The sequence below is a fragment of the Staurois parvus genome, unplaced genomic scaffold, assembly GCF_062004578.1.
Source record: "Staurois parvus isolate SC_StPar_1 unplaced genomic scaffold, SC_StPar_1.0 ptg003601l, whole genome shotgun sequence".
NCBI lineage: Eukaryota > Metazoa > Chordata > Amphibia > Anura > Ranidae > Staurois > Staurois parvus.
In genome coordinates, this window is record NW_028321397.1 from 606,111 (window position 1) to 633,784 (window position 27,674).

The window sequence follows — 27,674 nt, forward strand, 5'->3', positions numbered from 1 at the left end:
TACATGCGATCAGTTGTGATTGGACACAGCTGATCACATGATAGAGCCGACGTCATCGGCTCTTTATTGTGATCGGTGATCCGCTGTGTCCCAGGGACGCAGCGCACCAACGATCGCCGCGCTGCGCACCCCTGGAGGTACGCATACACAGCTAGAGTTGGAGGATGTCACTTCCTTCTATGGCGGTGGGAGGCGGTTAAACAAAATTTTATTATTTTACTGTCTAAAAAACGCAAACACGGAAAAACACGGCTAAACGCTAATGCAAAAACACTAAAAAACACTGAAAACTGTTTTTAATGCGACTTTACACAGCTAACGCTACGCGAGCATGGAGCCTTGTACTGCAAACTATGAGGAGCTCAGACTGAAACATTGTTGCTCATTTATACATCTACAGATCATTCTGTTGCAATATCTTTTACATTTTTTTTTTAATTTTGGATGGTGTTAAAAATGTATAAATTCTCTGACCTTTTTTTTTCATCCTATTGGAGGGAATTCCCTTCATTTCCTGTCCCGGAGACACAACAGGACGTGAGAGGAAACCCTTCCAATGAAAGGAAAATCCCCTCTTATAACAGCTGTCACTGGACGCGGCGCCCCCCCCCCCTCTCCCACTGGACGATTTCCTATTCTGGAGCCAGCTGTAAAAATGTTGGATTTCCTGTTACTTTCGGTCTCAGTGACGAGGGTCATCAGGACAAATAAAGAGGGCGAATCTCCCCACCGAAGGCCCAGCAATACAAACCGGTTCATTTGCGATCTTTTGGTGCCGAACCATTTCTAGGCGTCTGTGTTTGTTACTGAGGTTAGCTGCTTTTGGCACAGGGTGGCCCTACATGATCGCTGATAACAAGTGAGATTTTAAGGGGTTAATTTAGTGTGAAGGTTAGGGGCAAATGTAAAGTATATGTAACCCTAATGCAGGCCATAGACAGGTTGAAAACCGGCTGGTTTTTTTTTTTTTTTTTTTAAAAATCGGTTGTTCGATCGACTGACGTTAGCACCAACGGTAAAAAAAATAGGCCGATTTTCGTGCCGTCTATGGCCGGCATTTAACCCCATAATTACTTCTGTCCCATGCAGAGAGCTCCGCTATTATATTTTACATGAAAAAGTCTTGCAGTGGCAACAATGTATCCATTTGTATCCATTTCGGATACAGATGTTTTTATTTGGATACATTGTTGTAACCGCAAGACTTTTCATATAAAATATAATAGCGGACTGGAATTCTTCTTTTTCATCTTCTTTTTCTACTTCTTTTTCTACTTTTTCTTCTGCTTCTTCTTTTTCTGCTTCTTCTTTTTCTTCTTCTTTTCTCCTTTTTTCTTTTCTTCCTCTTCTTTTTTCTTCCTCTTCTTCTTCTTCTTTTTTCTTCTTCTTTTTTAGATTCTTCTTGCAGGTCATGGCTCATGTGCAGATTTTTTATCGGTAAAGTGATCGGCCGATTTGCCCATCGTTGCTGGGCAACTTTTCCAACTTGACCGATAAAAAAAATGTGCCAAAACACGAGAAATGGCTGACCAATTAACCCACTAACGGTGCGAAAATTGGATGATTTTTTTTTTCGACCGAAAAATCGGACGATTTTCGACCCGTCTATGCCCTGCATAAGCCCTGGTTCACACCAGTGCGATTTGACAGTTCAAAATCCCATGACAAGTCACACCCTATTTGTGGTTATGGAACCGTTCATATTGGTGCGACTTTGCAGTGTTGCTCTGATTTGGGGGAAAAGGCTCCCGCAGTATTTTTGGCGATTTGATGTGCAACTTGAGATCCGAGCATGAAGTCGCACATGTCAGGACAGCCACACATAGAAACCCACTGATCTCTAGCTTTGAAATCGCATTACTTCAAGTGTAGCGTGATTTCAAAGCTTCATTCAGTATGAACCAGGGCTGAGCAATACATGAGATATGTGTTGAAGCCGAAGCTTAATCTGCTTATATTTTGCCTTCCCTGGTCCCCCTCCCCCCCCCCCTCCTCCCTGATCAAAATGCAAAAAAAACTTTTTATTTTCATCACAACTTTATACTCAGTGATGCCATCACGGGATCTCTGTTTTTCTCTATGCAATGTGGGCAGATCATGGCTGGTGGGAGGGGCTAGCAGGGTGCTGCACATAGCTTCCTGAAAACATCATAGCATGTCAAGCGGTTATTAATCTACTTATATTTTGCCTTCCCTGGTTCCTGTGTTCCATAAACATGCTAATAACAATTGTAAATAAAACCTGTTTTTGTTACATACCTTATTTTACACCCTGTGATGTCATCACTGGGTCTCTGTGCTTTCTTAAGCAATGCAGGCAGATCATGGCTCCATGGATCCCTAGTTCCTCTTTCCTCCCTCATCCATATGCTAATGGGAACCTTTTAATTGTCATGACATATTTTATTTTAGTCCCTGTGATGTCATCACTGGGTCTCTGTGCTTTTCTATGCTGTGCAGGCAGATAGGTAGGGGCGGACTGGTAGGATGCTGTACATAGCTTCCTGAAAACATCACAGCCCCTGCTCATTACTCCTCTCCAGAGCCTTCAGCCCTGATACAAGCAGTGGACAGGCTCTTGGGAGGAATTATGCAACTGTGCAAGACTGAAGGGGAGGAACCGGTACACCTGTGCAAGACTGAAGGGGAGGAGCCAGTACACCTGTGCAAGACTGAAGGGGAGGAGCTGGTACAACTGTGTGAGACTGAAGGGGAGGAGCCTGTACACTTGTGCGAGACTGAAGGGGAGGAGCCGATACGCCTGTGCCAGACTGAAGGGGAGGAGCTGGTACAACTGTGCGAGACTGAAGGGGAGGAGCCTGTACACTTGTGCAAGACTGAAGGGGAGGAACCGGTACACCTGTGCAAGACTGAAGGGGAGGAGCCTGTACACTTGTGCAAGACTGAAGGGGAGGAGCCAGTACACCTGTGCAAGACTGAAGGGGAGGAGCCGATACACCTGTGCAAGACTGGAGGGGAGGAGCCGGTACACCTGTGCAAGACTGAAGGGGAGGAGCCGCTTCACCTGTGCCAGACTGAAGGAGAGGAGTCGGTACACCTGTGCAAGGCTGAAGGGGAGGAGTTGGTACACCTGTGCAAGACTGAAGGGGAGGAGCCAATACACCTGAGCAAGACTGAAGGGGAGGAGCCGGTACAACTGTACGAGACTGAAAGGGAGGAGCCGGTACACCTGTGCGAGACTGAAGGGGAGGAGCCGGTACACCTGTGCGAGACTGAAGGGGAGGAGCCGGTACACCTGTGCGAGACTGAAGGGGAGGAGCCGGTACACCTGTGCGAGACTGAAGGGGAGGAGCCGGTACACCTGTGCAAGGCTGAAGGGGAGGAGCCGGTACACCTGTGCAAGGCTGAAGGGGAGGAGCCGGTACACCTGTGCAAGGCTGAAGGGGAGGAGCCGGTACACCTGTGCAAGGCTGAAGGGGAGGAGCCGGTACACCTGTGCAAGGCTGAAGGGGAGGAGCCGGTACACCTGTGCAAGGCTGAAGGGGAGGAGCCGGTACACCTGTGCAAGGCTGAAGGGGAGGAGCCGGTACACCTGTGCAAGGCTGAAGGGGAGGAGCCGGTACACCTGTGCAAGGCTGAAGGGGAGGAGCCGGTACAACTGCGCAAGACTGAAGAGGAGGAGCCGGTACACCTGTGCAAGACTGAAGGGGAGGAGCCGGTACACCTGTGCAAGACTGAAGGGGAGGAGCCGGTACACCTGTGCGAGACTGAAGGGGAGGAGCTGGTACAACTGTGCGGGACTGGAGGGGAGGCTGGAGGCGGGATTTGCTGTTTCTTTGTATCTTTGTATTTTTCTGTCTCGGTTCAAACAAAGAGAAAATATTAGTGTTATCGTTACCCTTGTTTGCCTCTTCCTGAGACGAGAGGAAAGTAATAATGCTGACAATGAGGGCTCTCTGCTTTTATCTGCGATCTTTGCCTTTGTAGGAGACTCTGACTTTTCTGGAATTACCGGTCCGGGCGACTCTTGGCTCCTCTGAACCTCCGCACTCTCTTCTCAATTACAGCTTCAAGCAAGGTTCAACCCCCTCCCCCCCAGAACTCCTCGCAGAGAGAGGAGGCCTAAACATCCAAGTCAGGATGGCTTAGAAAACCAAATCTAAATATGGAACAATCGACTTCTCCTCTGTGCAGAATATTTGTAGGTTCTGCTAGAAATCTTGGGATCTGATAACTTAAAGCGATTCTAAAGGTTCATTTTTTTTTACCTGCTTTATGTAATGGTTGTGCACAGAGCAGCCCCGATCCTCCTCTTCCTGGGTCCCGGCGCTCCTGGCTCCTCCAAGAACCTCCAGCCTTTACAATCACTTTAATATAATGGGCAGCACAGTGGCTAAATGGTTAGCACTTCCGCCTGGCAGTACTCGGGTCGTTGGTTCGAATCCCAACCACGGCACCACCTGCCTGTAGATTGCATGTTCTGCCTGTGTGGGTTTCCTCCGGGTACTCTGGTTTCCTCCCACACTCCAAAGACATGCTGGTAGGTTGATTGGCTCCTGTCTAAATTGTCCCTAGTATGTGTATGTATGAATGTGAGTTAGGGACCTTAGATTGTACGCCCCTTGAGGGTCAGGGACTGATGTGAATGTACAATATATATGTAAAGTGCAGCATAAATTGATGGCGCTATATATAAGTACCTGAAAAATAACCTCTTCCTCCTGTGTCATGGAGAGCTGTGTAGGAGGTGTTCTGTAGTCCTGTCCTAGGGTGACAACACTGCTCCTCTATATACACTGTATTGCCAGAAGTATTGGGCAAGCCCTCCACAGAATACATACCAATTCTGAAGCCTTCTGGTCTGGTCACATGATCAGGTTCTGGGTTCTAGATTGACAGAAGAACGGTATTTGCCTGACTGCATTGTACCAAGTGTACAGTTTGGTGGAGGGGGGATTATGGTGTGGGGTTGGGCTTGGCCCCCAAGTTCCAGTTCAGTGTAGAGGAGGGGCAGCTGGCAACAGAATGCCTCATAGTGAGCCTATGGGTGACATCATCTCCCAGGCTCTGCAGCTGTTGTCTCTCCTACACTGAAACCTGCGCTGGGACCCAGTCATGTGACTGGACAGGAGCAGCTTTAGAATAGGTAAGTATAGACATACACTAGATTGCCAAAAGTCAGCCCTCCAAATCATATGGTTCAGGTGTTCCAATCCCCTCCGTGGCCACAGGTGTATACAATCAAGCCCCTAGGCATGCAGACTGCTTCTACAGACATTGGTGAAAGAATGGGTCGCTCTCAGGACCTCAGTGACTCCAAGCGTGGTCCCGTGATAGGTGGTCACCTGTGCAATAAGTCCATCCGTGACATTTCCTGGCTACTAAATATTCCACGCTCAACTGTTAGTGGGATTATAACAAAGTGGAAGCAACCGGGAACAACAGCAACTCAGCCACCAAGTGGTAGGCCATGTCACATGACAGAGCGGGGTCAGCGCATGCTGAAGCGCACAGTGCGCAGAAGTCACCAACTGTCTGCAGAGTCAATAGCTAAAGACCTGCAAACTTGGTGTGGCCTTCAGATGAGCCCAACAACAGTGCGTAGAGAGCTTCATGGAATGGGTTTCCATGGCTGAGCAGCTGCATCCAAGCCTTCCATCACCAAGTGCAATGCAAAGCGTCGGATGCAGTGGTGTAAAGCACGCCACCACTGGACTCTAGAGCAGTGGAGACGTTTCTCTGGAGTGACCAATCACGCTTCTCTGTCTGGCAATCTGATGGACATGTCTGGGTTTGGCGGTTGCCAGGAGAACGGTACTTGCCTGACTGCATTGTGCCAAGTGTAAAGTTTGGTGGAGGGAGGATTATGGTGTTGGGTTGTGTTTCAGGGGTTGGGCTTGGCCCCCTGGTTCCAGTGAAGGGAACTCTTAAGGCGACAATTTCATGCTCCCAACTTTGTGGGAAGAGTTTGGGGATGGCCCCTTCCTGTTCCAACATGACTGCGCACCATCGCACAAAGCAAGGTCCATAAAGACATGGAGGAGCCAGTTTGGGGGGGGGGGGGGGGACTTGACTGGCCTGCACAGAGTCCTGACCTCAACCCCCTAGAATACCTTTGGGATGAATTAGAGTGGAGACTGTGAGCCAGGCCTCCTCCCCCGACATCAGTGCCTGACCTGACAAATGTACTTCTGGAAGAATGGTCCAACCTTCCCATAGACACCCTCCTAAACCTTGTGGACGGCCTTCCCAGAAGAGTTGAAGCGGTTATAGCTGCAAAGGGCGGGGCCAACTCCATATTGAACCCTACGGACTAAGACTGGGGGCCATTAAAGGTCGTGTGTGGAAAGGCCGGCCAACCAATACTGCGGGCAATATAGTGTATACAGTATTTCAACTGAGCCTGGTGCCTCTAAGGATCCTTCAGAAGACTGCTAGTGTGCAGTGGGGGGGGGCAGTAGCGGTGGGATCGGTCTTGTGGTCGGAGGATCGGTGAAGTCTCTGCTCTGCAATCCTCTAGGCAAAAACAAACAGTTAACCCATACAGTGCGGGCATCACCCCATTGCATGGGAAAGTGGAAATTTTGTCTGGACTTTAAGCCAGGGGGGTGGGCTTCTGATCATGTGACAATCTATCTCAGCAGTCTTGTGATCAGGAAGCCACCTTTGCTATCCTGTGGCCCATAATGTTGGGGTTAAAGCAGAACTCCGGTCAAAACATTTATTTTCCCATTCAGCGTGACTGTGCCAGCATTGCATGGGTTAAGTGCTCGTTTTGTCCAGGGGCTCAGGGTAAAGCTGTACTTGCCCATTCCTCCGATCCTCCAGAAAACCGTGCTCCCCCACATCCAGCGGTGGACTGTTCCTGCCGCCCGCACATCCACAGCTGGCCTGTGGGCGTGATGACGTCAGGAACAGTCGATTCACAAGACCACCAGCATGCAGGGGGGCAGAAGCAGCAGGGAGCGGTCTTGCACTCGGAGGATCAGCAGATTAGGTAAGTATATATTTGCTTGCCGAGCCCCTAGACAAAAATGAGCATTTGACCCATGAAGTTCGGCACAGATAATATTTTAATAATTAATATAATAATTTTGCCCAGAATTCTTCTTTAACACCAGGAGGCAAAGATGGCTTTCTGATGACGTAACACCCGTGATTGGCTGTTTAGTTAATGTCATTTCCAAGCTCAGTATTATTACATTTGCAGCCTTCAGCAGAATCATTCTTGGTGAGCTATGAAGGTCTTTCTTCCTGTTATGGGGTGACAACAATTTGTCTCTGTCTCCCAATTTTCCCCATGGGTTGTCACCCTGCCACATAGGATTATGCTGGTTGAAAATCGGGTGATTTTTCAGCCGAAATAAAAATCAGCCGATTTTCGCACTATTAGTGGGTTAATTGGTCGGCTGTTTTTCGGGGTTTTTGCTCATTTTTTTTTTTATCGGGCATGTTGGAAAATTCACAGCCGATTTTGACGATCGGCCGATTTTCCCGGCAATGATGGGCAAATCGGCCGATCGTTTTACCGATGAAAAATCTACGCATGAGCCGTGACCTGCAAGAAGAAGAAAAAGAAGAAGAACTAGAAAAGCTACAATTTCTGTGGAAATTGTGTGAAGTGTTCTTGCCTCCACCAGTCGTCTACAACTGGAGTGATAGCAGTTTAGAAATCATTTCCTGATTTGTCAGCTCCCTCTCTAGTTTTGAACATTCCGCCATTCATTCCTATGGGGCCAATTTCACCACAAAAACGGCGATATTTCGTGAACCATTCGGCGAAACGTTCCACAAAGTAATGGCACACCAATCGGGAACAATCCGCACGTTTCCGTATATTACTGTCCTATGTAGTGTAAAAACTGTGGGAGGAGTTAGGGTGGTAAATTTGGCTATAATAATAAGAATATATATGTGAGCAGGGGTGGACTGACAACTCATGGGGCCCCCGTGCAATAGGGGATCATGGGGCCCCTGTGTCCTTGCCCAAACTCAAAAAAGCCTATGAAAAAGGTACCAGGGGCATCTCATGGGGCCCCCTACTGACCCCGGGCCCTCGGGCAGTGCCCGAGTTTCCAAATGGTCAGTCCGCCCCTGTATGTGAGATAACAGCCATGCAAGAACACTTAATAAGAAGAAGAATTCCAGTCCGCTATTATATTTTATATGAAAAATCTTGCGGTTGCAACAATGTATCTATTTGTATCTATTTGTATCCAAATAAACACATCTGTATGCAAATAAAAACACTGTAATCCAAATATTGTATTTGTATTGCTGTCACATTGTATGGTGCACTCCCCTGTCTCTGCAAGGGACAGAAGTTATGGGGTTAATACCGGCCATAGACGGGTCGAAAGTCGTCCGATATTTTTAACGTTGATGGTGACATTGGCTGGTCGAACGAGTGATTTTTCATTTTTTTTAAATCTGCCGATGTTCGACCCATCTATGGCCTGCGTTAGAGGCCATTTCAGCATAGATTAGGCAGGCATGGTCCGCTGTTGTCACCACCAGGAAGCCCACCCTCAGAAATACCATGCAGCCGTCACTGGAGTGTGTGAAGATATGAAGTGGCTGCAAAGGGGCTGCAGGAAATCAGCAGCAAAAAAATGCAGTTGTTCGATACACAGTGCTTTAGCCTATGAAATCTATTCGTTTAGCGTGGACACCGTGGTGGGTGATCTGTCTGGTCGCTGAGACATCCTCTTGTCTGTTTTCGCTGACTCTCAGTGAAGTGATCTTCATTGTTCTGTAGGTTGAAGTTCAAAGGACGCAGCAATAATCAATTGTGTTTTATCCCAGGGCGGTGGGTCATCTTTCAGCAGGACGTTGTCACCCCCTCTGAACACAGAACAAAGCCCTTTATCCTGGACATTTACATACAGTTTAGCTCCAACTTCCCCCCAACCGGGCGGCTCCAGTGGGGGTCCCAAATCCTCTTTACTGACCCTCCTCCGCTGTATCCCCGGGAGTGGGGGTCTCACGGGAAGAATGGCAACAATAAAAGTTCCTTTTTTTTCTCTAGCTTCATTTATCTGCACTCAGTACAATGCGCAGCCACTGCGGAGCCTCTTGTGAGCAGAACTGATACATTGTGACCCAATACAATGCGGAGGAGAGTGATACAATGTATAACATGTCCTTATAATGTGACGGCGGGAATGAACCGTAATACACAAAAAAGCCCCCGCAACTCCCTTTGTGAAGGTTCCCTGAATCTCAATACCTTGGGATGGTGGTGACCCCTCATAACGGGCACAGTGGGTGTACAGACCCAGGAACTCAGCACAGGGATGGTGGGAACCCCTCATAATGGGCACAGCGGGTGTACAGACCCGGGAACTCAGCACAGGGATGGTGGGAACCCCTCATAATGGGCACAGCGGGTGTACAGACCCAGGAACTCAGCACAGGGATGGTGGGAACCCCTCATAACGAGCACAGCGGGTGTACAGACCCGGGAACTCATCATAGGGATGGTGGGAACTCCTCATAATGGGCACAGCGGGTGTACAGACCTGGAAACTCAGCACAGAGATGGTGGGAACCCCTCATAGTGAGCACAGCAGGTGTACAGACCTGGGAACTCAGCACAGGGATGGTGGGAACCTCTCATAATGGGCACAAGGGTTGTACAGACCTGGGAACTCAGCACAGGGATGGTGGAACCCCTCATAATGGGCACAGCAGGTGTACAGACCCGGGAACTCAGCACAGGGATGGTGGAAGCCCCTCATAATGGGCACAGCAGGTGTACAGACCTGGGAACTCAGCACAGGGATGGTGGAACCCCTCATAATGGGCACAGCAAGTGTACAGACCCGGGAACTCAGCACAGGGATGGTGGGAACCCCTCATAACGGGCACAGCAGGTGTACAGACCCGGGAACTCAGCACAGGGATGGTGGGAACCCCTCATAACAGGCACAACAGGTGTACAGACCCAGGAACTCATCATAGGAATGGTGGGAACCCCTCATAACAGGCACAGCAGGTGTACAGACCTGGGAACTCAGCACAGGGATGGTGGGAACCCCTCATAATGGGCACAGCAGGTGTACAGACCCGGGAACTCAGCACAGGGATGGTGGGAACCCCTTATAACGGACATAATCGGGCGGAGGGGACAATGCACATGACAGAGGTCGTGTCTGTTTACTGAGCTGGTTATGTAATCATCAGACGCTTCCTCCTCCGTATACGGATCCCCCTGAATAGAGCCGTTGTCAGGACCTCCGAGACGCTTCCTATATGTCACACAGAAGTGCGGCTTGGCACGACAACAATGCACACGCTGGCACAGAGCGCAGTGGCCCCGTTTCCCATCGGGGCCCCTGACTAATGAGACGAGATTCCTTTGGCCATGTGACTTAACGAGGGTCATCAGAAACTCATCTGTAAATACATTGCGGCTCGGAATTCCAGAATGATCCAATTATCTGCGCCGTCCAATCACTGTGATGCCTGGAGAACGGAATGATGTCAGAGGAAGCAGAAAGAGCGCCTGTAATGTGATAGAGGACCTGTCAGGGGACAGCTATCCTGGGTTCATCTCTGACCTGGATGTAAACAGAGGAGTTCCTACATCACTGGTCGCATGCTTGTTCTGGGGAGCAAGGATAGGGATGACGCTCAGTGTGCACACCAACTGAAATTCCAAATCAGGCTGATTGTAGATGGACCTGTACCGTCTGCTGAAATAGCATACCTGCAGTAAAATGAACCAAAACCCAATGCAGTGCTGTGCCCATTATGAGGGGTTCCCACCATCCCTGTGCTGAGTTCCCGGGTCTGTACACCCGCTGTGCCCATTATGAGGGGTTCCCACCATCCCTGTGCTGAGTTCCCAGGTTTGTACACCCGCTGTGCCCATTATGAGGGGTTCCCACCATCCCTGTGCTGAGTTCCCGGGTCTGTACACCTGCTGTGTCCATTATGAGGGGTTCCCACCATCCCTGTGCTGAGTTCCCGGGTCTGTACACCCGCTGTGCCCATTATGAGGGGTTCCCACCATCCCTGTGCTGAGTTCCCGGGTCTGAACATCCGATGTGCCCATTATGAGGGGTTCCCACCATCCCTGTGCTGAGTTCCCGGGTCTGTACACCTGCTGTGCTCATTATGAGGAGTTCCCACCATCCCTGTGCTGAGTTCCCGGGTCTGTACACCCGCTGTGCCCATTATGAGGGGTTCCCACCATCCCTGTGCTGAGTTCCCGGGTCTGTACATCCAATGTGCCCATTATGAGGGGTTCCACCATCTGCTCTCCCCGGAATGTATCCAGGGTCTGGGGAGAGCGGATATAGTGAATGCAGGGTCTGGGGAGAGCGGATATAGTGAATGCAGGGTCTGGGGAGAGCGGATATAGTGAATGCAGGGTCTGGGGAGAGCGGATATAGCGAATGCAGGGTCTGGGGAGAGCGGATATAGCGAATGCAGGGTCTGGGGAGACCGGATATAGTGAATGCAGGGTCCGGGGAGATCGGATAAAGTGAATGCAGGGTCCTGGGAGACCAGATATAGCGAATGCAGGGTCCGGGGAGAGTGGATATAGTGAATGCAGGGTCCGGGGAGAGCGGATATAGTGAATGCAGGGTCTGGGGAGAGTGGATATAGTGAATGCAGGGTCTGGGGAGACCGGATCTAGTGAATGCAGGGTCTGGGGAGACCGGATCTAGTGAATGCAGGGTCCTGGGAGACCAGATATAGCAAATGCAGGGTCCGGGGAGACCAGATATAGCGAATGCAGGGTCCTGGGAGACCAGATATAGCGAATGCAGGGTCCGGGGAGACCAGATATAGCGAATGCAGGGTCCGGGGAGACCAGATATAGCGAATGCAGGGTCCGGGGAGACCAGATATAGCGAATGCAGGGTCCGGGGAGACCAGATATAGCGAATGCAGGGTCCGGGGAGACCGGATATAGTGAATGCAGGGTCCTGGGAGACCGGATATAGTGAATGCAGGGTCTGGGGAGAGTGGATATAGTGAATGCAGGGTCTGGGGAGAGTGGATATAGTGAATGCAGGGTCTGGGGAGAGTGGATATAGTGAATGCAGGGTCCTGGGAGACCGGATATAGTGAATGCAGGGTCCGGGGAGAGTGGATATAGTGAATGCAGGGTCTGGGGAGAGCGGATATAGTGAATGCAGGGTCCGGGGAGAGCGGATATAGTGAATGCAGGGTCCGGGGAGAGCGGATATAGTGAATGCAGGGTCCGGGGTTTAGTTTCACTTTAAATGGAATATCGGAAATTATAGTTCACCGTCTCACAGAGTTTCTTTGGGAATAAATTCAGACCTGCTAAGTAATTTTTATTATCTATGTGAAGTTCTGCCATGCTGGTTATAAATGACGCGTTCGCCGGTCTGATCATCTCTCCCCTTCTATCCTGTTCCTGTGTCGGGATGATTTGTTTGCTGTTTAATGTTATTGTTTGTTGTTTATTTCCCTTTTGCATACGTGATGTTTATCCACACGCATCCAGCTCCATGAGATGACGGGAGGGGGAGGGGGGTATATAATGTAAATAAAGGAATGACTGGCCATATATTATAGAGATTAATTTGAATTGCAGAATTCTCATTTCCAAATGCCTGCAGGATACAGACTGGATCAAAGTAACGTTTGCAATGTCGGCAGCCAATCCGACGGCAGCTTTAGTTTACTGCAAATTCATACGCAATGCAGGCGGGCAGAATCTCATAATGTGAATTATTATTATACAGGATTTATCTATTATTATTATTATTATACAGGATTTATATATTATTATTATACAGGATTTATCTATTATTATTATTATTATACAGGATTTATATATTATTATTATACAGGATTTATCTATTATTATTATTATTATACAGGATTTATATATTAATATTATTAATATTCAGGATTTATATATTATTATTATACAGGATTTATATATTATTATTATACAGGATTTATATATTATTATTATACAGAATTTATATATTATTATTATTATACAGGATTTATATATTATTATTATACAGGATTTATATATTATTATTATACAGGATTTATGGCGTCAACAGTTTGCTCAGCGCTTTACAATATAACAGGAGACAATACAGCAACAATACAGTTCAATACAAGAGGGATAGGAGGGCCCTGGTCCTGGGAGCTTACAATCTAAGAATGGGGTCTTATATATATTTAGCCTTTTATCTGGAGTTCAGTTTTAACACTGGGAGCCTGCTGACTGGTGCGAAGCAGAGCAGGAGTTCTTTGATGGCAGAGCTGGCCGGACAGAATTACTCATGTAATGGAGTGCAGTATTAGCAACTTCCCTGTATAAAAATAGCCCTAGTCCTGTTTATGGAGCCGCAGTGTAATGAGGTTTTATGAGCAGTATGGGAGGAGGTGGTATTGTATCATCATTGTGACCCACCTAGATACAACTCTGAGCCGCCTAATGAGCCGTCTGATCATTACACATGACCCGGAACCTCCAGTGAGCACCGCTGGAAGCTGCCTGTGTTGTACTGTACAGTGCGGGTTTCACTTTTCACGATATGCACAGGCCAGCCATCTGCATGAGATGATCATCAATCAACCCAACTAATATCAGTGGGACTGGGGGAATGTTTGTGGGTTCACACTCAGGGCCAATTCTAGCCTGTCTGATATGGAGGTAATGTAAAAAAGGTCAGGGAGCACAATGTCAACACTGTGTGTGAGTCACTGAAAGTCTGTCAAACAGTGTCATGACCTGGGAAACAGAACCTGCGCCCCCTTATATTAGGTATCCTGATAAGAGTCCCCCTATACATCATAATTACTCATCAGAGCGCCCCCTTACATCAGCCTTCCCCATCAGAGCGCCCCCTTACATCAACCTTCCCCATCAGAGCGCCCCCTTACATCAACCTTCCCCATCAGAGCGCCCCCTTACATCAGCCTTCCCCATCAGAGCGCCCCCTTACATCAGCCTTCCCCATCAGAGCGCCCCCTTACATCAGCCTTCCCCATCAGAGCGCCCCCTTACATCAACCTTCCCCATCAGAGCGCCCCCTTACATCAACCTTCCCCATCAGAGCGCCCCCTTACATCAACCTTCCCCATCAGAGCGCCCCCTTACATCAACCTTCCCCATCAGAGCGCCCCCTTACATCAGCCTTCCCCATCAGAGCGCCCCCTTACATCAGGCTTCCCCATCAGAGCGCCCCCTTACATCAGGCTTCCCCATCAGAGCGCCCCCTTACATCAGGCTTCCCCATCAGAGCGCCCCCTTACATCAGGCTTCCCCATCAGAGCGCCCCCTTACATCAGGCTTCCCCATCAGAGTGCCCCCTTACATCAGGCTTTCCCCATCAGAGTGCCCCCTTACATCAGGCTTCCCCATCAGAATGCCCCCCTTACATCAGGCTTCCCCATCAGAATGCCCCCCTTACACTAATCCTTTGTTGAAGCCCCTTTTGATGTGATTCCAGCACTCAGTCTACCCCATAGCCCAGACATATGAAGAACACAGGAGATTGTTGTCACATGGACCACACAGCCGGTACTTGCCAGATATTCCTGCAGCTCCTTACATGTTGCTGTAGGCCTCTTGGTAGCCTCCCAGATCAGTTTTCTTCTCGTCTTTTCATCAATTTTGGAGGGACGTCCAGTTCTTGGTGATGTCACTGTTGCGCCTTATTTTCTCCACTTGAGGATGACTGTCTTCACTGTGTTCCATGGTATATCTAATGCCTTGGAAATTCTTTTGTCCCCTTTTCCTGACTGATACCTTTTTACAATGAGATGCTTTGGAAGCTCTCTGCAGACCATGGTTTTTGCTGTAGGATGCGACTAAGAAAATGTCAGGAAAGACCGACTAGAACAGCTGAACTTTATTTATCAGAGGCACTTTAAATGATGGCAGGTGTGTACTGACTCCTATTTATTATTGTGAAAGTGATTGCTTAATTCTGAACACAGCTACATCCCCAGTTATAAGAGGGTGTGCACACTTATGCAGCCACATTATTTTAGTTTTTAGTGTTTACTTCACCCCCCCCCCCTAAAAGATTTCAGTTTGTTGTTCAACTGAGTTGTACAGTTTATAGGTCACATTTATGGTTCACATATGTGTGGGTGGTGCCGCTGCAGATCCGCACAAAAATCTGTGCAGCTGCACCACCCTCACAAAGGAATGCAGACCCGCAGGTGGGTGCCATTAATTCTAATGGCACGCCGCCCGCACTGGAAATCACAACCGTACTGGGAACTGAGGTTCCGTGCAGGCTGTGTTTTACAAAGAAGTGAAGGGACTTCTTCCCTGTGTGTCCCGGGGCATGGGATTCCATTCAAATGAATGGGCTCGCACGTCCGCGCAAAACGCGGAACGTAGGAACGCGGAGATGGGAACCGGGGCTTAAGGTGAAAAATGCTCCAAAATGATTTATCTTTGTCTCATTTGTCACAGAAACCTGATAGGGGTGTGAAGACTTTTTATATCCACTGTACCTACCTGTGCTGTGAATACATGAAGGTAATAAACCTTTAGAATCATTTAGATCTCACCTGCCCAGAGGTTGCATATATGCGGACGGCCGGCGGGAAGTGGTTAAAAATGCATTTTTATGACACACATGACCAACGAAACGACATTCAGATTGGGATTACATCTTTACATAGAAATCTGAAGATTTGCGCACATTCTGGGAAAACATCTTCACGTATTTTAGAACTCTCTTGCTTACAGCATATATCTGCGAAATGCTTTCAGATCCTGTATTTGTTCCCGGTCTGTACATGTCTGCTGGCAGCTGCAGGAGGAGAATCGCATTACGCTCGCTCCCAGCTATCCCCCGTATTTATATTCCTCGTCATAGAAGAATGTTATCTGAGAAAACGTTGATCAGGTGATATCAGTGTACATCTCTGAGCAGAGAGTTCTATTACAAAAGCTGTGCGGATTCCAGGGCTCGTTCACATCATAATGCAGTGCGGAAAACTTGTCTTCCGTGCACATTTCCCGCACTGGGTGTGCAATCTGCTGCGGATTTTAATATGTTCCTAATGACACCCCAAATGCAGATCAAATACGCAGTGCTTTTGCCCGCTCCGAATGGCAGGGTAACGCAGTACCATGCAGTGTAATTTTGAAAAACAGTTCATGCACTAGATTTGGTGCGATCCAGTGTGATTTCATCTCCATTCAAAGGAATACGCTGAAAATTGCATTGCATGTTCCTCTGTGATTCAGGTGTGCAAAGGCCCTTAAAGAGGAAAGTCACTTTGTCAGTCTAGAGTGCCTGTTGTTTATCCTTGATGTGTTACTAAACCCAGGACCCTCCATTCACTATATCTGCTGTCCCCAGACCCTGCATTCACTATATCTGGTCTCCCCGGACCCTGCATTCACTATATCCGGTCTCCCCGGACCCTGCATTCACTATATCTGGTCTCCCCGGACCCTGCATTCACTATATCAGCTCTCCCCGGACCCCGCATTCACTATATCTGGTCTCCCCGGACCCTGAATTCACTATATCCAGTCTCCCTAGACCCTGCATTCCCTTTATCCGGTCTCCTCAGACCCTGCATTCACTAGATCTGCTCTCCCTGGACCCTGCATTCACTATATCAGCTCTCCCTGGACCCTGCATTCACTATGTCCGCTCTCCCCGGACCCCTCGTTCACTATATCCGCTCTCCCCGGACCCTGCATTCACTATATCCGGTCTCCCCAGACCCTGCATTCACTATATCTGGTCTCCTCAGACCCTGCATTCACTTTATCTGGTCTCCTCAGACCCTGCATTCACTTTATCCGGTCTCCTCGGACCCTGCATTCACTATATCTGGTCCCCCCCGGACCCTGCATTCACTATATCCGGTCTCCCAGGACCCTCCATTCACTATATCTGCTGTCCCCAGACCCTGCATTCACTATATCTAGTCTCCCCGGACCCCGCATTCACTATATCTGGTCTCCCCGGACCCTGCATTCACTATATCAGCTCTCCCCGGACCCTGCATTCACTATATCCGCTCTCCCCGGACTCTGCATTCACTATATCAGCTCTCCCTGGACCCTGCATTCACTATATCCGGTCTCCCTGGACCCCGCATTCACTATATCTGGTCTCCCCGGACCCTGAATTCACTATATCCGGTCTCCCTAGACCCTGCATTCACTTTATCTGGTCTCCTCAGACCCTGCATTCACTAGATCTGCTCTCCCTGGACCCTGCATTCACTATATCAGCTCTCCCTGGACCCTGCATTCACTATATCCGCTCTCCCCGGACCCCTCGTTCACTATATCCGCTCTCCCTGGACCCTGCATTCACTATATCCGGTCTCCCCAGACCCTGCATTCACTATATCTGGTCTCCTCAGACCCTGCATTCACTTTATCCGGTCTCCTCGGACCCTGCATTTACTATATCTGGTCTCCTGGACCCTGCATTCACTATATCTGGTCTCCCCAGACCCTGCATTCACTATACACGGCCCTCCGGACCCTGCATTCACTATATCCGGTCTCCCTGGACCCTGCATTCACTATGTCCGTTCTCCCCGGACCCTGCATTCACTATATCCGGTCTCCCCGGACCCTGCATTCACTATATCTGGTCCCCCCCAGACCCTGCATTCACTATATCTGGTCTCCCAGGACCCTGCATTCACTATATCTGGTCCCCCCCGGACCCTGCATTCACTATATCTGGTCCCCCCCGGACCCTGCATTCACTATATCCGGTCTCCCAGGACCCTCCATTCACTATATCTGCTGTCCCCAGACCCTGCATTCGCTATATCTGGTCTCCCCGGACCCCGCATTCGCTATATCTGGTCTCCCCGGACCCTGCATTCACTATATCAGCTCTCCCCGGACCCTGAATTCACTATATCCTGTCTCCCCAGACCCTGCATTCACTTTATCCGGTCTCCTCGGACCCTGCATTCACTATATCCGCTCTCCCCGGACTCTGCATTCACTATATCAGCTCTCCCTGGACCCTGCATTCACTATATCTGGTCTCCCCTGACCCCGCATTCACTATATCTGGTCTCCCCGGACCCTGAATTCACTATATCCGGTCTCCCTAGACCCTGCATTCACTTTATCCGGTCTCCTCAGACCCTGCATTCACTAGATCTGCTCTCCCTGGACCCTGCATTCACTATATCAGCTCTCTCTGGACCCTGCATTCACTATATCCGCTCTCTCTGGACCCCTCGTTCACTATATCCGCTCTCCCCGGACCCTGCATTCACTATATTCGGTCTCCCCAGACCCTGCATTCACTATATCTGGTCTCCTCAGACCCTGCATTCACTTTATCCGGTCTCCTCGGACCCTGCATTCACTATATCTGGTCTCCCCGGACCCTGCATTCACTATATCCGGCCCTCCGGACCCTGCATTTACTATATCCGGTCTCCCCGGACCCTGCATTCACTATATCCATTCTCCCCGGACCCTGCATTCACTATATCCGTTCTCCCCGGACTCAGTATTCACTATATCCGCTCTCTCCGGACCCCTCGTTCACTATATCCGCTCTCCCCGGACCCTGCATTCACTATATCCGGTCTCCCCAGACCCTGCATTCACTATATCTGGTCTCCTCAGACCCTGCATTCACTTTATCCGGTCTCCTCGGACCCTGCATTCACTATATCTGGTCTCCCCGGACCCTGCATTTACTATATCCGGTCTCCCTGGACCCTGCATTCACTATATCCGTTCTCCCCGGACCCTGCATTCACTATATCCGTTCTCCCCGGACCCTGCATTCACTATATCCGTTCTCCCCGGACTCAGTATTCACTATATCCGCTCTCCCCAGACCCTGCATTCACTATATCCGGTCTCCCCGGACCCCGCATTCACTATATCCGGTCTCCCCGGACCCTGCATTTACTATATCCGGTCTCCCTGGACTCTGCATTCACTATATCTGGTCTCCCACAGTACACACAACATGGAAGTTACTTCCTGGTTTCCTGCATAGTACAGCCATCCAAAGCAGTGTACTTACAGTGACACCACCCCATAGTAAAAAACACACAGCACACAGTTAACCCATTGATCACCCCTCATGTTAACCCCTCCCTGCCCAGTGCCATTAGCACAGTGTCAGTGCTTTTTTTTAATTGTCAGACAAAGTAACGCAGCGCCGTAACGGAAAAAATGGCCCGGTCAGGAAGGGGGGGGGGGGAATCCTCTGGGGGGCGAGAGGTTATAATTCAGCATACCGGAGAGACACGGAATATCCCCAGGTCTTGGTATAGGAAGGGTTAATGGGGTAGACTGCTAGAACGCGGCGTCACACGTACGTCACCCGGAGAATATTGAAGGCCTGAAACGTGTCATTTGCAAACCCGCTGCCCTGACACTGTCCATAATTATGGGTCTGTAGAGAGGACAGACCTGCTACACGACTGCAGATTCGTCCTCGGAGAACGCACCCTCCGGAGTCGCCCGCGCTGCCAGGTTCTTGTTCATGATTGCGATTCGTGATAAGAAATGGAAGTTTCTGGGTCGGGGCTCATTCACACGGACAGTGTTGTCCAATGCAGTCCTAATGCGCCCTAGTCCTACGGCGTTGGGGCGTTCTGCAAAAAAAAAGGATGCGTCTCTGGGCAGTGCGATTTGACAGAATGACATAAAACTTAAAAAAAAAAATAGAAAAAGAAAACGCTGCAATGCGTTTCACAACTCGCATCAGCGCACGCAATCTGCGCACATAGGTGCACCCCGTGTGGTGTGAGTGACGGATCCTCATCTATATTGATGTGCGACTTCTATCTGACTTGTGCTCATAGACTTTAATGGAAGTCGCCTCCAAGTCGGATCCTCATCTATACTGATGTGTGACTTCTATCTGACTTGTGCCCATAGACTTTAATGGAAGCCGCCTCCAAGTCGGATCCTCATCTATACTGATGTGTGACTTCTATCTGACTTGTGCCCATAGACTTTAATGGAAGCCGCCTCCAAGTCGGATCCTCATCTATACTGATGTGTGACTTCTATCTGACTTGTGCCCATAGACTATGGCCCGTCTATGGCCTGCATAACTCTGCTGCCTCTCCTTTCATTCTCCAATCACAGGCTGTACAAGGGACAACACCTTAATGTGTTACTGAACTGCCATCAGGTCTCCTTCCTTCCAGACAGGGCTAAGCTGTGTGGCAGAGCTGTGTAAATCTCTGGACTGGATGGACAGGAATCCCGATCGTAGCTCCTGTAGTAGCAGCACCTGGAAGACTAGAAGTGTTGCTGTGTGTGTCCCGGTGAATTGTCCTCCTCTGTGTATCCTGCGTCAGTGTTCCAGAACATTCCCTGGGGGGGGACCTGTTCTCCAACAACCAGAGGAATGATGCAAGACGTGTCACAATGTTACCGGGAGGTGTGATGGGACTGAGCATGACCAGTGACTTCATGAGACTTCAGATATGAGTGAATGCCGGGTCAGGAATGTGATGGCAGGTAGATAACGAAGATAAAAGCATCATCTGATATCAGGTCACACATGTGTGTTTATTACGAGGTCACCAGTCACACGGCTGCCATTTAAAATCGTGCGATTTGTGTGCAATTTCAGCGTGATTTCTGAAGACTTTACCCCCCCCCCCCCCGGGCCCTGCAACTGCAAGTCGCACCCTATTGTCCGCAATTGGAGCGGTCATATCGGTGCGGTCCCGACTTAGCCTGTGCGGAAAGCAGAGCTGTGGGAGGAGCCCAGCAGGCTCCACCTACTACAGAAAACTACAGGAGGGGGCGGAGACAAGACCAGTCACCCCGCACAAGCAGAGAGAGCAGCAGTGAGCGGTCTTTATCACAGGAAGTCTCACACTGGATGACTGCACAAAGCACAGCGAGATCCTAGAACACAGGTGTCAAACACAAGGCCCGCGGGCTGAATCCGGCCCACCAGGCTATTTCACGTGGCCCTTGTACCTCTCCTGCGGGTACCCCCTTGTCTCAGCAGCAGAGAGGAGAATAGAACTCCTCTGCCAAATCCTGCACCGCTCAGTGCAGCTTCAGCACCCCCTCATCTCTGCCTCCCCTGGTCTCAGCATTCAGCAGATTCTTCTAACCGACTCTCCTCCTCCTCTGGTCCTCCTCCAGACCCTGCACCTTCTGCTTTCCAGCTCTGCCCCCCAAAGGGGGTGTGCGGCGATGTTAGGAAGGGTGGGGATTCTTGACATCTGATGTATTGGGGGGGTGGGGTGCTCCGGACATCTGATGTATTGGAGGGGTGGGGTGCTCCGGACATCCAGTCCTACAGATACAACCGGCCTTTTGAGGGCGACCATAGTGCTGATACGACCAGGGGCGGACTGACAATTCGAGCACTCGAGCACTGCCCGAGGGCCCGGGGGTCAGTAGGGGGCCCCATGAGATGCCCCTGGTACCTTCCATAGGCTTTTTGGGGTGTGGTTTGAGTTTGGGCGAGGACACAGGGGCCCCATGATCCCCTATTGCCCAGGGGCCCCATGAGTTGTCAGTCCGCCCCTGGGTACGGCCCGCAATTCGCATGACAAGCCTTCCCCTATATTCTCCAATGATACCATTCCTATATGTGGGACTGAAAGCTGCAGCGACTTCAGATTAGTTCAGGCAGAACTTGGGTCCGACTTTCATGCAACTTGAGGGCCACAGACTCAACCCTGAAAAGTTGCATGAAAGTCGTACATGGAACAATGGTGCAACAGGGAGTCCGACCTTGCAGAGGGACAAGTCCCATCCAAGTCCCACTCAGGGGCGGACTGACAACTCATGGGGCCCCCGGGCAATAGGGGATCATGGGGCCCCTGTGTCCTCGTCCACACTCACACCACACCCAAAAAAGCCTATGAAAGGTACCAGGGGCATCTCATGGGGCCCCCTACTGACCCCGGGCCCTCGGGCAGTTCTCGAGTGCTCGAATGGTCAGTCCGCCCCTGGTCCCACCCATCCAAAATGGCACGAAAGTTGCACTCCAAAGTCACACAACATAGAAGTGGTTCAAGTGTGAACGGAGCCTCATAGGTGCCCCAGCTGGATCCTTGTTAGTGCCGCCTGCAGGACTGGTGTGCTCTGGCTGACAGTCCATCTCATCAGCCTCTGCATTCCAGGCACGTCTCCAGGACCGGCGGGTCCTGCCAGGGACTGTGTGCCAGCTCCAAGAGGCTTTTCGCAGGACGAGCCCTCCCTGTGAGTAATGGCCGTATCGCTATCTGGGTGTGAGCGATTGTCAGTCCTTTGTTTGGCACCTCCACACCCAGCCTGACCGACAGAAATATTAAATATTAGCATTCCAGCGGGCACTGCGCATTGCATGGAAATACTTCCACTGACGCAGGGAGTGGATCCAAACCTGAAGTGGACCTCACATCAGGCATGGTTCTTGGTGGTGCACCCAGTCCAGGGATTTATTACCTCCCACAGAGATCACACTACTCCCCCTGACAATGTCTTCATCTACTTTTCTCTGCGGCGCCATCTTTGTTCAGGCATCATCCAGGGTCACCATCTGCTATATAGGCTGAGAAGTCGGTTCAGAGATGAAACAATCATGTAAATCCTGGTGTTGTTCTTGTCTGTGTTCACAAATGTTTGACACAGATCAGCCAGTGCTTTCACTTTGCAACTTACAACTTACTATACAATGTACAGACTAATCACTGGGGGAGGGGAGACTGAGGAAATGCTTCCTCCTGTCTGCAGCAGACTGATCACTGGGAGTGGGGAGATTGAAGAAATGCTTCCTCCTGTCTGCAGCAGACTGATCACTGGTGGAGGGGAGACTGAGGAAATGCTTCCTGCTGTCTGCAGCTGACTGATCACTGGGGGAGGGGAGACTGAAGAATGTTTTCCTCCTGCTGCAGCAGACTGATCACTGGGGGGGGGGGGGAGCGAGAAAATGCCTCCTCCTATCTGCAGCAGACTGATCACTGGGGAAGGGGAGACTGAAGAAATGCTTCCTCCTGCTGCAGCAGACTGATCACTGGGGGTGGGGAGACTGAAGAAATGTTTCCTCCTGTATGCAGCAGAGTGATCACTGGGGGTGCGGAGATTAAAGAAATGATTCCTCCTGTCTGCAGCAGACTGATCATTGGGGGTGGGGAGACTGAAGAAATGCTTCCTTCTGTCTGCAGCAGACTGATCATTGGGGGTGGGGAGACTGAGGAAATGCGTCCTCCTGCCTGCAGCAGACTGATCACTGGGTGAGGGGAGACTGAGGAAATGCTTCCTCCTGTCTGCAGCAGACTGATTACTGGGGGAGAGGAGACTGAGGAAATGTTTCCTCCTGTCTGCAGCAGACTGATTACTGGGGGTGGAGAGACTGAGGAAATGCTTCCTCCTGTCTGCAGCAGACTGATCACTGGGGGTGGGGAGACTGAAGAACTGCTTCCTCCTGCCTGCAGCAGACTGATCATTGGGGGAATGGAGACTGAGGAAATGCTTCCTCCTGCCTGCAGCAGAGTGATCACTGGGGGTGGGGAGACTGAAGAAATGCTTCCCCCTGTCTTCAGCAGACTGATCATTGGGGTGGGGAGACTGAGGAAATGCTTCCCCCTGCCTGCAGCAGACTGATCACTGGGGGAGGGGAGACTGAGGAAATGCTTCCTCCTGCCTGGGGGAGACTGAAGAAATGCTTCCTCCTGTCTTCAGCAGACTGATCATTGGGGTGGGGAGACTGAGGAAATGCTTCCCCCTGCCTGCAGCAGACTGATTACTGGGGGTGGGTAGACTAAGGAAATGCTTCCTCCTGCCTGCAGCAGACTGATCACTGGGGGAGTGGAGACTGAGGAAATGCTTCCTCCTGCCTGCAGCAGACTGATCTCTGGGGGGGGGGGGGAGACAGAGAAAATGCAGCCAGAATACAATAGCCCTCCGAGAGGGACTCCCCCATCCACATCGAATGTATGGATGGAGCAATCGATTCATTTTCTTTCGTTCGACCTGCTGGTAGAAGGACAGAAGATGCATCACGTATGGCCGCCTTGTGCGTCACATGGTCGCAGGAGGTCACAAAGACTTTCCGAAGTTCTGTCCTCAGGAAGTCACCTGCGATCCTCGGCTCATTACCTTCCATGGCAGAGCTGGGGGCCGTTTCCACCAATCACCACCTTTATTGAGCTGCTAAAATATTTATAGATTCCGGATTCCGCCATGTCTGCGATTATCGCAATTGTAGTTTTTTATGTGGCAGCGGAAGCCAGACATTCCCGAGGGATGCGATTGTCGCAGGAGGGCGGGGCCGGGCCTCACGCTGTCACCTTATTATGGGATGACTTCATTCCTGCTTTTAATAGATCCCACGCAGTGCGGTCGCCTTTCACCGGGGAGTGACTCAGGTTATGAGCCGTTTAAACGAGGACACATGAAAGAGAATATTTAGACATTCGGGGACTTGTTAACTTCAGTGGGCGCAGGAAGCGCATTACGGAGCGATTGCAGATTTCATGGGGGGGGGGGCGGATCGTTACTTTGTTTTCTTGTATTAAATCTTGAGTGCGGTACATGGAGGCCACGCAGTTCCAAGGGTACCTGTCAGAGCTACACAGACAAAGGCCACTTCCACTTGCACTTCCAACTCACATGGGCCACTTGCGCCCCTTTGGAATTTGTTATGTGGCCCCTGCAGTCACAGTAGTGGAAGCACTGATTTGTACAGGGACTGCAGTGGCAGTGGCACTCATGGCTGCTGTTAGAAACCACCCATACAGCCAATCTGACAGCCCCCCTCCCATTTGAAAAAAAATAGCTGCATTTTACCATGCTTTAGGTATGAATGAATACAGTGATGATCGGTACTGATCATTCATTGTGTTCATTCAGGAAAGGAAGGGGCTGGTTAATGTGTCATATTCACCGGACCCTTCCCCCACTCTCCATCCTGAGGGATCCTATTGTGTGCTGGCAGCTGCCGGTGGGAAGGAGAGGAGGGAAGCCGGAAGCACTGCGGGGGCACACAGGGGGGCCTGGGCTGCAGGGGGAAAAGTGGTGGTTTGGTGGTGCAGGGGCCACCGCACCCATCACCCTCCCTGTGCACCATACATTTCCCCCTCTATTGCCAAGGCCCCCGTGTTCCCCCCAGGGGTGGACTGGCAACTCATGGGGCCCCTGGGCAATAGGGGATCATGGGGCCCCTGTGTCCTTGCCCAAACTCAAAAAACCCTATGAAAAAGGTACCAGGGGCATCTCATGGGTCCCCCTAGTGACCCCGGGCCCTCGGGCAGTGCCCAAGTTTCCAAATGGTCAGTCCGCCCCTGGATTCCACCACAGAGCTGCCAGCTTCCCTCCTCTCCTTCCCACTGGCAGCTGGGTGAATCGGATGTGGGCCAGGAGGGTGATCGTCACAGCGGGGGGGGGCAATTACTGGAACAGATCCCCTATATGGCTCTCTCTGCAGCAGCTGAAATCCAGCAGGAGGGAGAAGAGAAGCCAGCTTTCAGCTGCTGCAGAGAGAGCCATATAGGGGATCGGCTCCAGTAATTTCCCCCCACTGTGCCGATCACCCTCTCGGCCCACATCCGATTCACCCAGTTACCAGTGGGAAGGAGAGGAGGGAATTTGGCAGCACTGCGGGGGCACACAGGGGGGCCTGGGCAGCAGGGGGGAACGTATGGTGCACAGGGAGGGTGATGGGTGCGGTGGCGGAGGGGGCAATTACTGGAACCGATCCCCTGTATGGCTCTCTCTGCAGCAGCTGAAATCCAGCAGGAGGGAAAGGAGAAGCCGGCTTTCAGCTGCTGCAGAAAAGAGCCATACAGGGGATCGGTTCCAGTAATTGCCCCCCGCTGTGCTGATCACCCTCCCTGCCCACATCTGATTCACCCAGTTGCCTGGGCCCCCCTGCTGGGCTGGGCCCCGTACACGAGGACTGGTGGTACCCCCTTATCCACGGCCCTGGTGGCACCTGTTGATGGGGGGTTATGGTGGCCCCCGCCGTCTGTATGAGCCGAAGCAGGAATTTGTCCCCCAGGAATCCCACTAATGTGCTCTCATCTCTTCTCCTCTGCAGGGTAAATCCATGGCACAGACGGGCCGCAGCAAGCTGCAGAATCAAAGGGCCGGCCTGAACAATCAGATCCTGAAAGCCATGAGGATGAGGGCCGGAGCTGAGAACCTCCTGAGGTACGTTCCCATCCATTCAGCCACAGAATGGGCCCTTTGTTCTGCGGGGCCCGGTGATCTGAGCTTCCCACAGAGGATTCCCAACAGATGCAGCTCACTAATGAACACAAAGAGACAAGCTGTGATTGTAGCAGCGGGTCACCCTCAGGTTACCGTCCCTCCCCGCGCTTCTCCCCCCCCCCCACTGTGTCCCTCCCCGCCGCGCTTCTCCCCCGACTGTGTCCCTCCCCGCGCTTCTCCCACCCCCCCCCCCCCACTGTGTCCCTCCCCGCCGCGCTTCTCCCCAGACTGTGTCCCTCCCCGCGCTTCTCCCACCCCCCCCCCCCCCCCCACTGTGTCCCTCCCCGCAGCGCTTCTCCCCCGACTGTGTGTGTCACAGGAGAGAAATCCACAACTTTCTACATACCCATCAGTATGATTGTTAAAGGGCAAGTCCACCCCGGACCACATGACATCCTCTTCTGACACCTTTTCCCGGGTCTGTACACCCACTACATCCATTATGAGAGGCTTCCACCATCCCTGTGCTGAGTTCCCGGGTCTGTACACCTGCTGTGCCCATTATGAGGGGTTCCCACCATCCCTGTACTGAGTTCCCAGGTCTGTACACCTGCTGTGCCCATTATGAGGGGTTCCCACCATCCCTGTGCTGAGTTCCCAGGTCTGTACACCTGCTGTGCCCATTATGAGGGGTTCCCACCATCCCTGTACTGAGTTCCCGGGTCTGTACACCTGCTGTGCCCATTAAGAGGGGTTCCCACCATCCCTGTGCTGAGTTCCCGGGTCTGTACACCTGCTGTGCCCATTATGAGGAGTTCCCACCATCCCTGTGCTGAGTTCCTGGGTCTGTACACCTGCTGTGCCCATTATGAAGGGTTCCCACCATCCCTGTGCTGCGTTCCTGGGTCTGTACACCTGCTGTGCACATTATGAAGGGTTCCCACCATCCCTGTGCTGCGTTCCTGGGTCTGTACACCCTCTGTGCTCACTGTGAGGGATTCCCACCATCCCTGTGCTGAGTTCCCAGGTCTGTACACCTGCTGTGCCCATTATGAGGGGTTCCCACCATCCCTGTGCTGAGTTCCTGGGTCTGTACACCTGCTGTGCTCACTCTGAGGGGTTCCCACCATCCCTGTGCTGAGTTCCCAGGACCATTCCCTGTGATGAGGTGACAACAATACTGCACTGCTCCTTAATTCAGAGCAGAGTTGTCACTCTCATGTGGGGGGGGGGGGTGTCTTTCAGTATTGTCACTGCCCATTCACAAGCCTGTAGCCTGTCAATCAACACCTGACCACACCCAGTCCTGCCCACAGCTTTCTGGATTGACAGCACTGCCTCTGCTGCAGAATCCCTCCCACCGTCTCTGCAGTGCCTGAGAGGGGGAGTGCGAGAGACACACATAAAGGAGGAGATGGCTCAGTTATGGGGGAAGGGAAAGGACATTTCTTGGAATTGGGACTTGATTAGACTGTCATCAGGGGCGGACTGATAACTCATGGGGCCCCCGGGCCACAGGGGATCATGGGGCCCGTGTCCTTGCCCAACCTCAAAAAAGCCTATGAAAAAGGTACCAGGGGCATCTCAAGGGGCCCCCTACTGACCCCGGGCC

At 51.1% G+C, this 27,674-nt stretch overlaps 1 protein-coding gene across 1 annotated transcript in view; it reads left to right on the plus strand.

Annotated features, from left to right (window-relative positions):
- RHPN2 (rhophilin Rho GTPase binding protein 2) overlaps positions 1-27,674 on the plus strand; it is a 113,071-nt gene that overhangs the window by 21,188 nt on the left and 64,209 nt on the right. Inside the window, exon 2 of the mRNA XM_089667822.1 lies at positions 25,950-26,062. Coding sequence (XP_089523948.1) covers positions 25,950-26,062 — 113 coding nt within the window. The remainder of the gene's footprint in view (positions 1-25,949; positions 26,063-27,674) is intronic.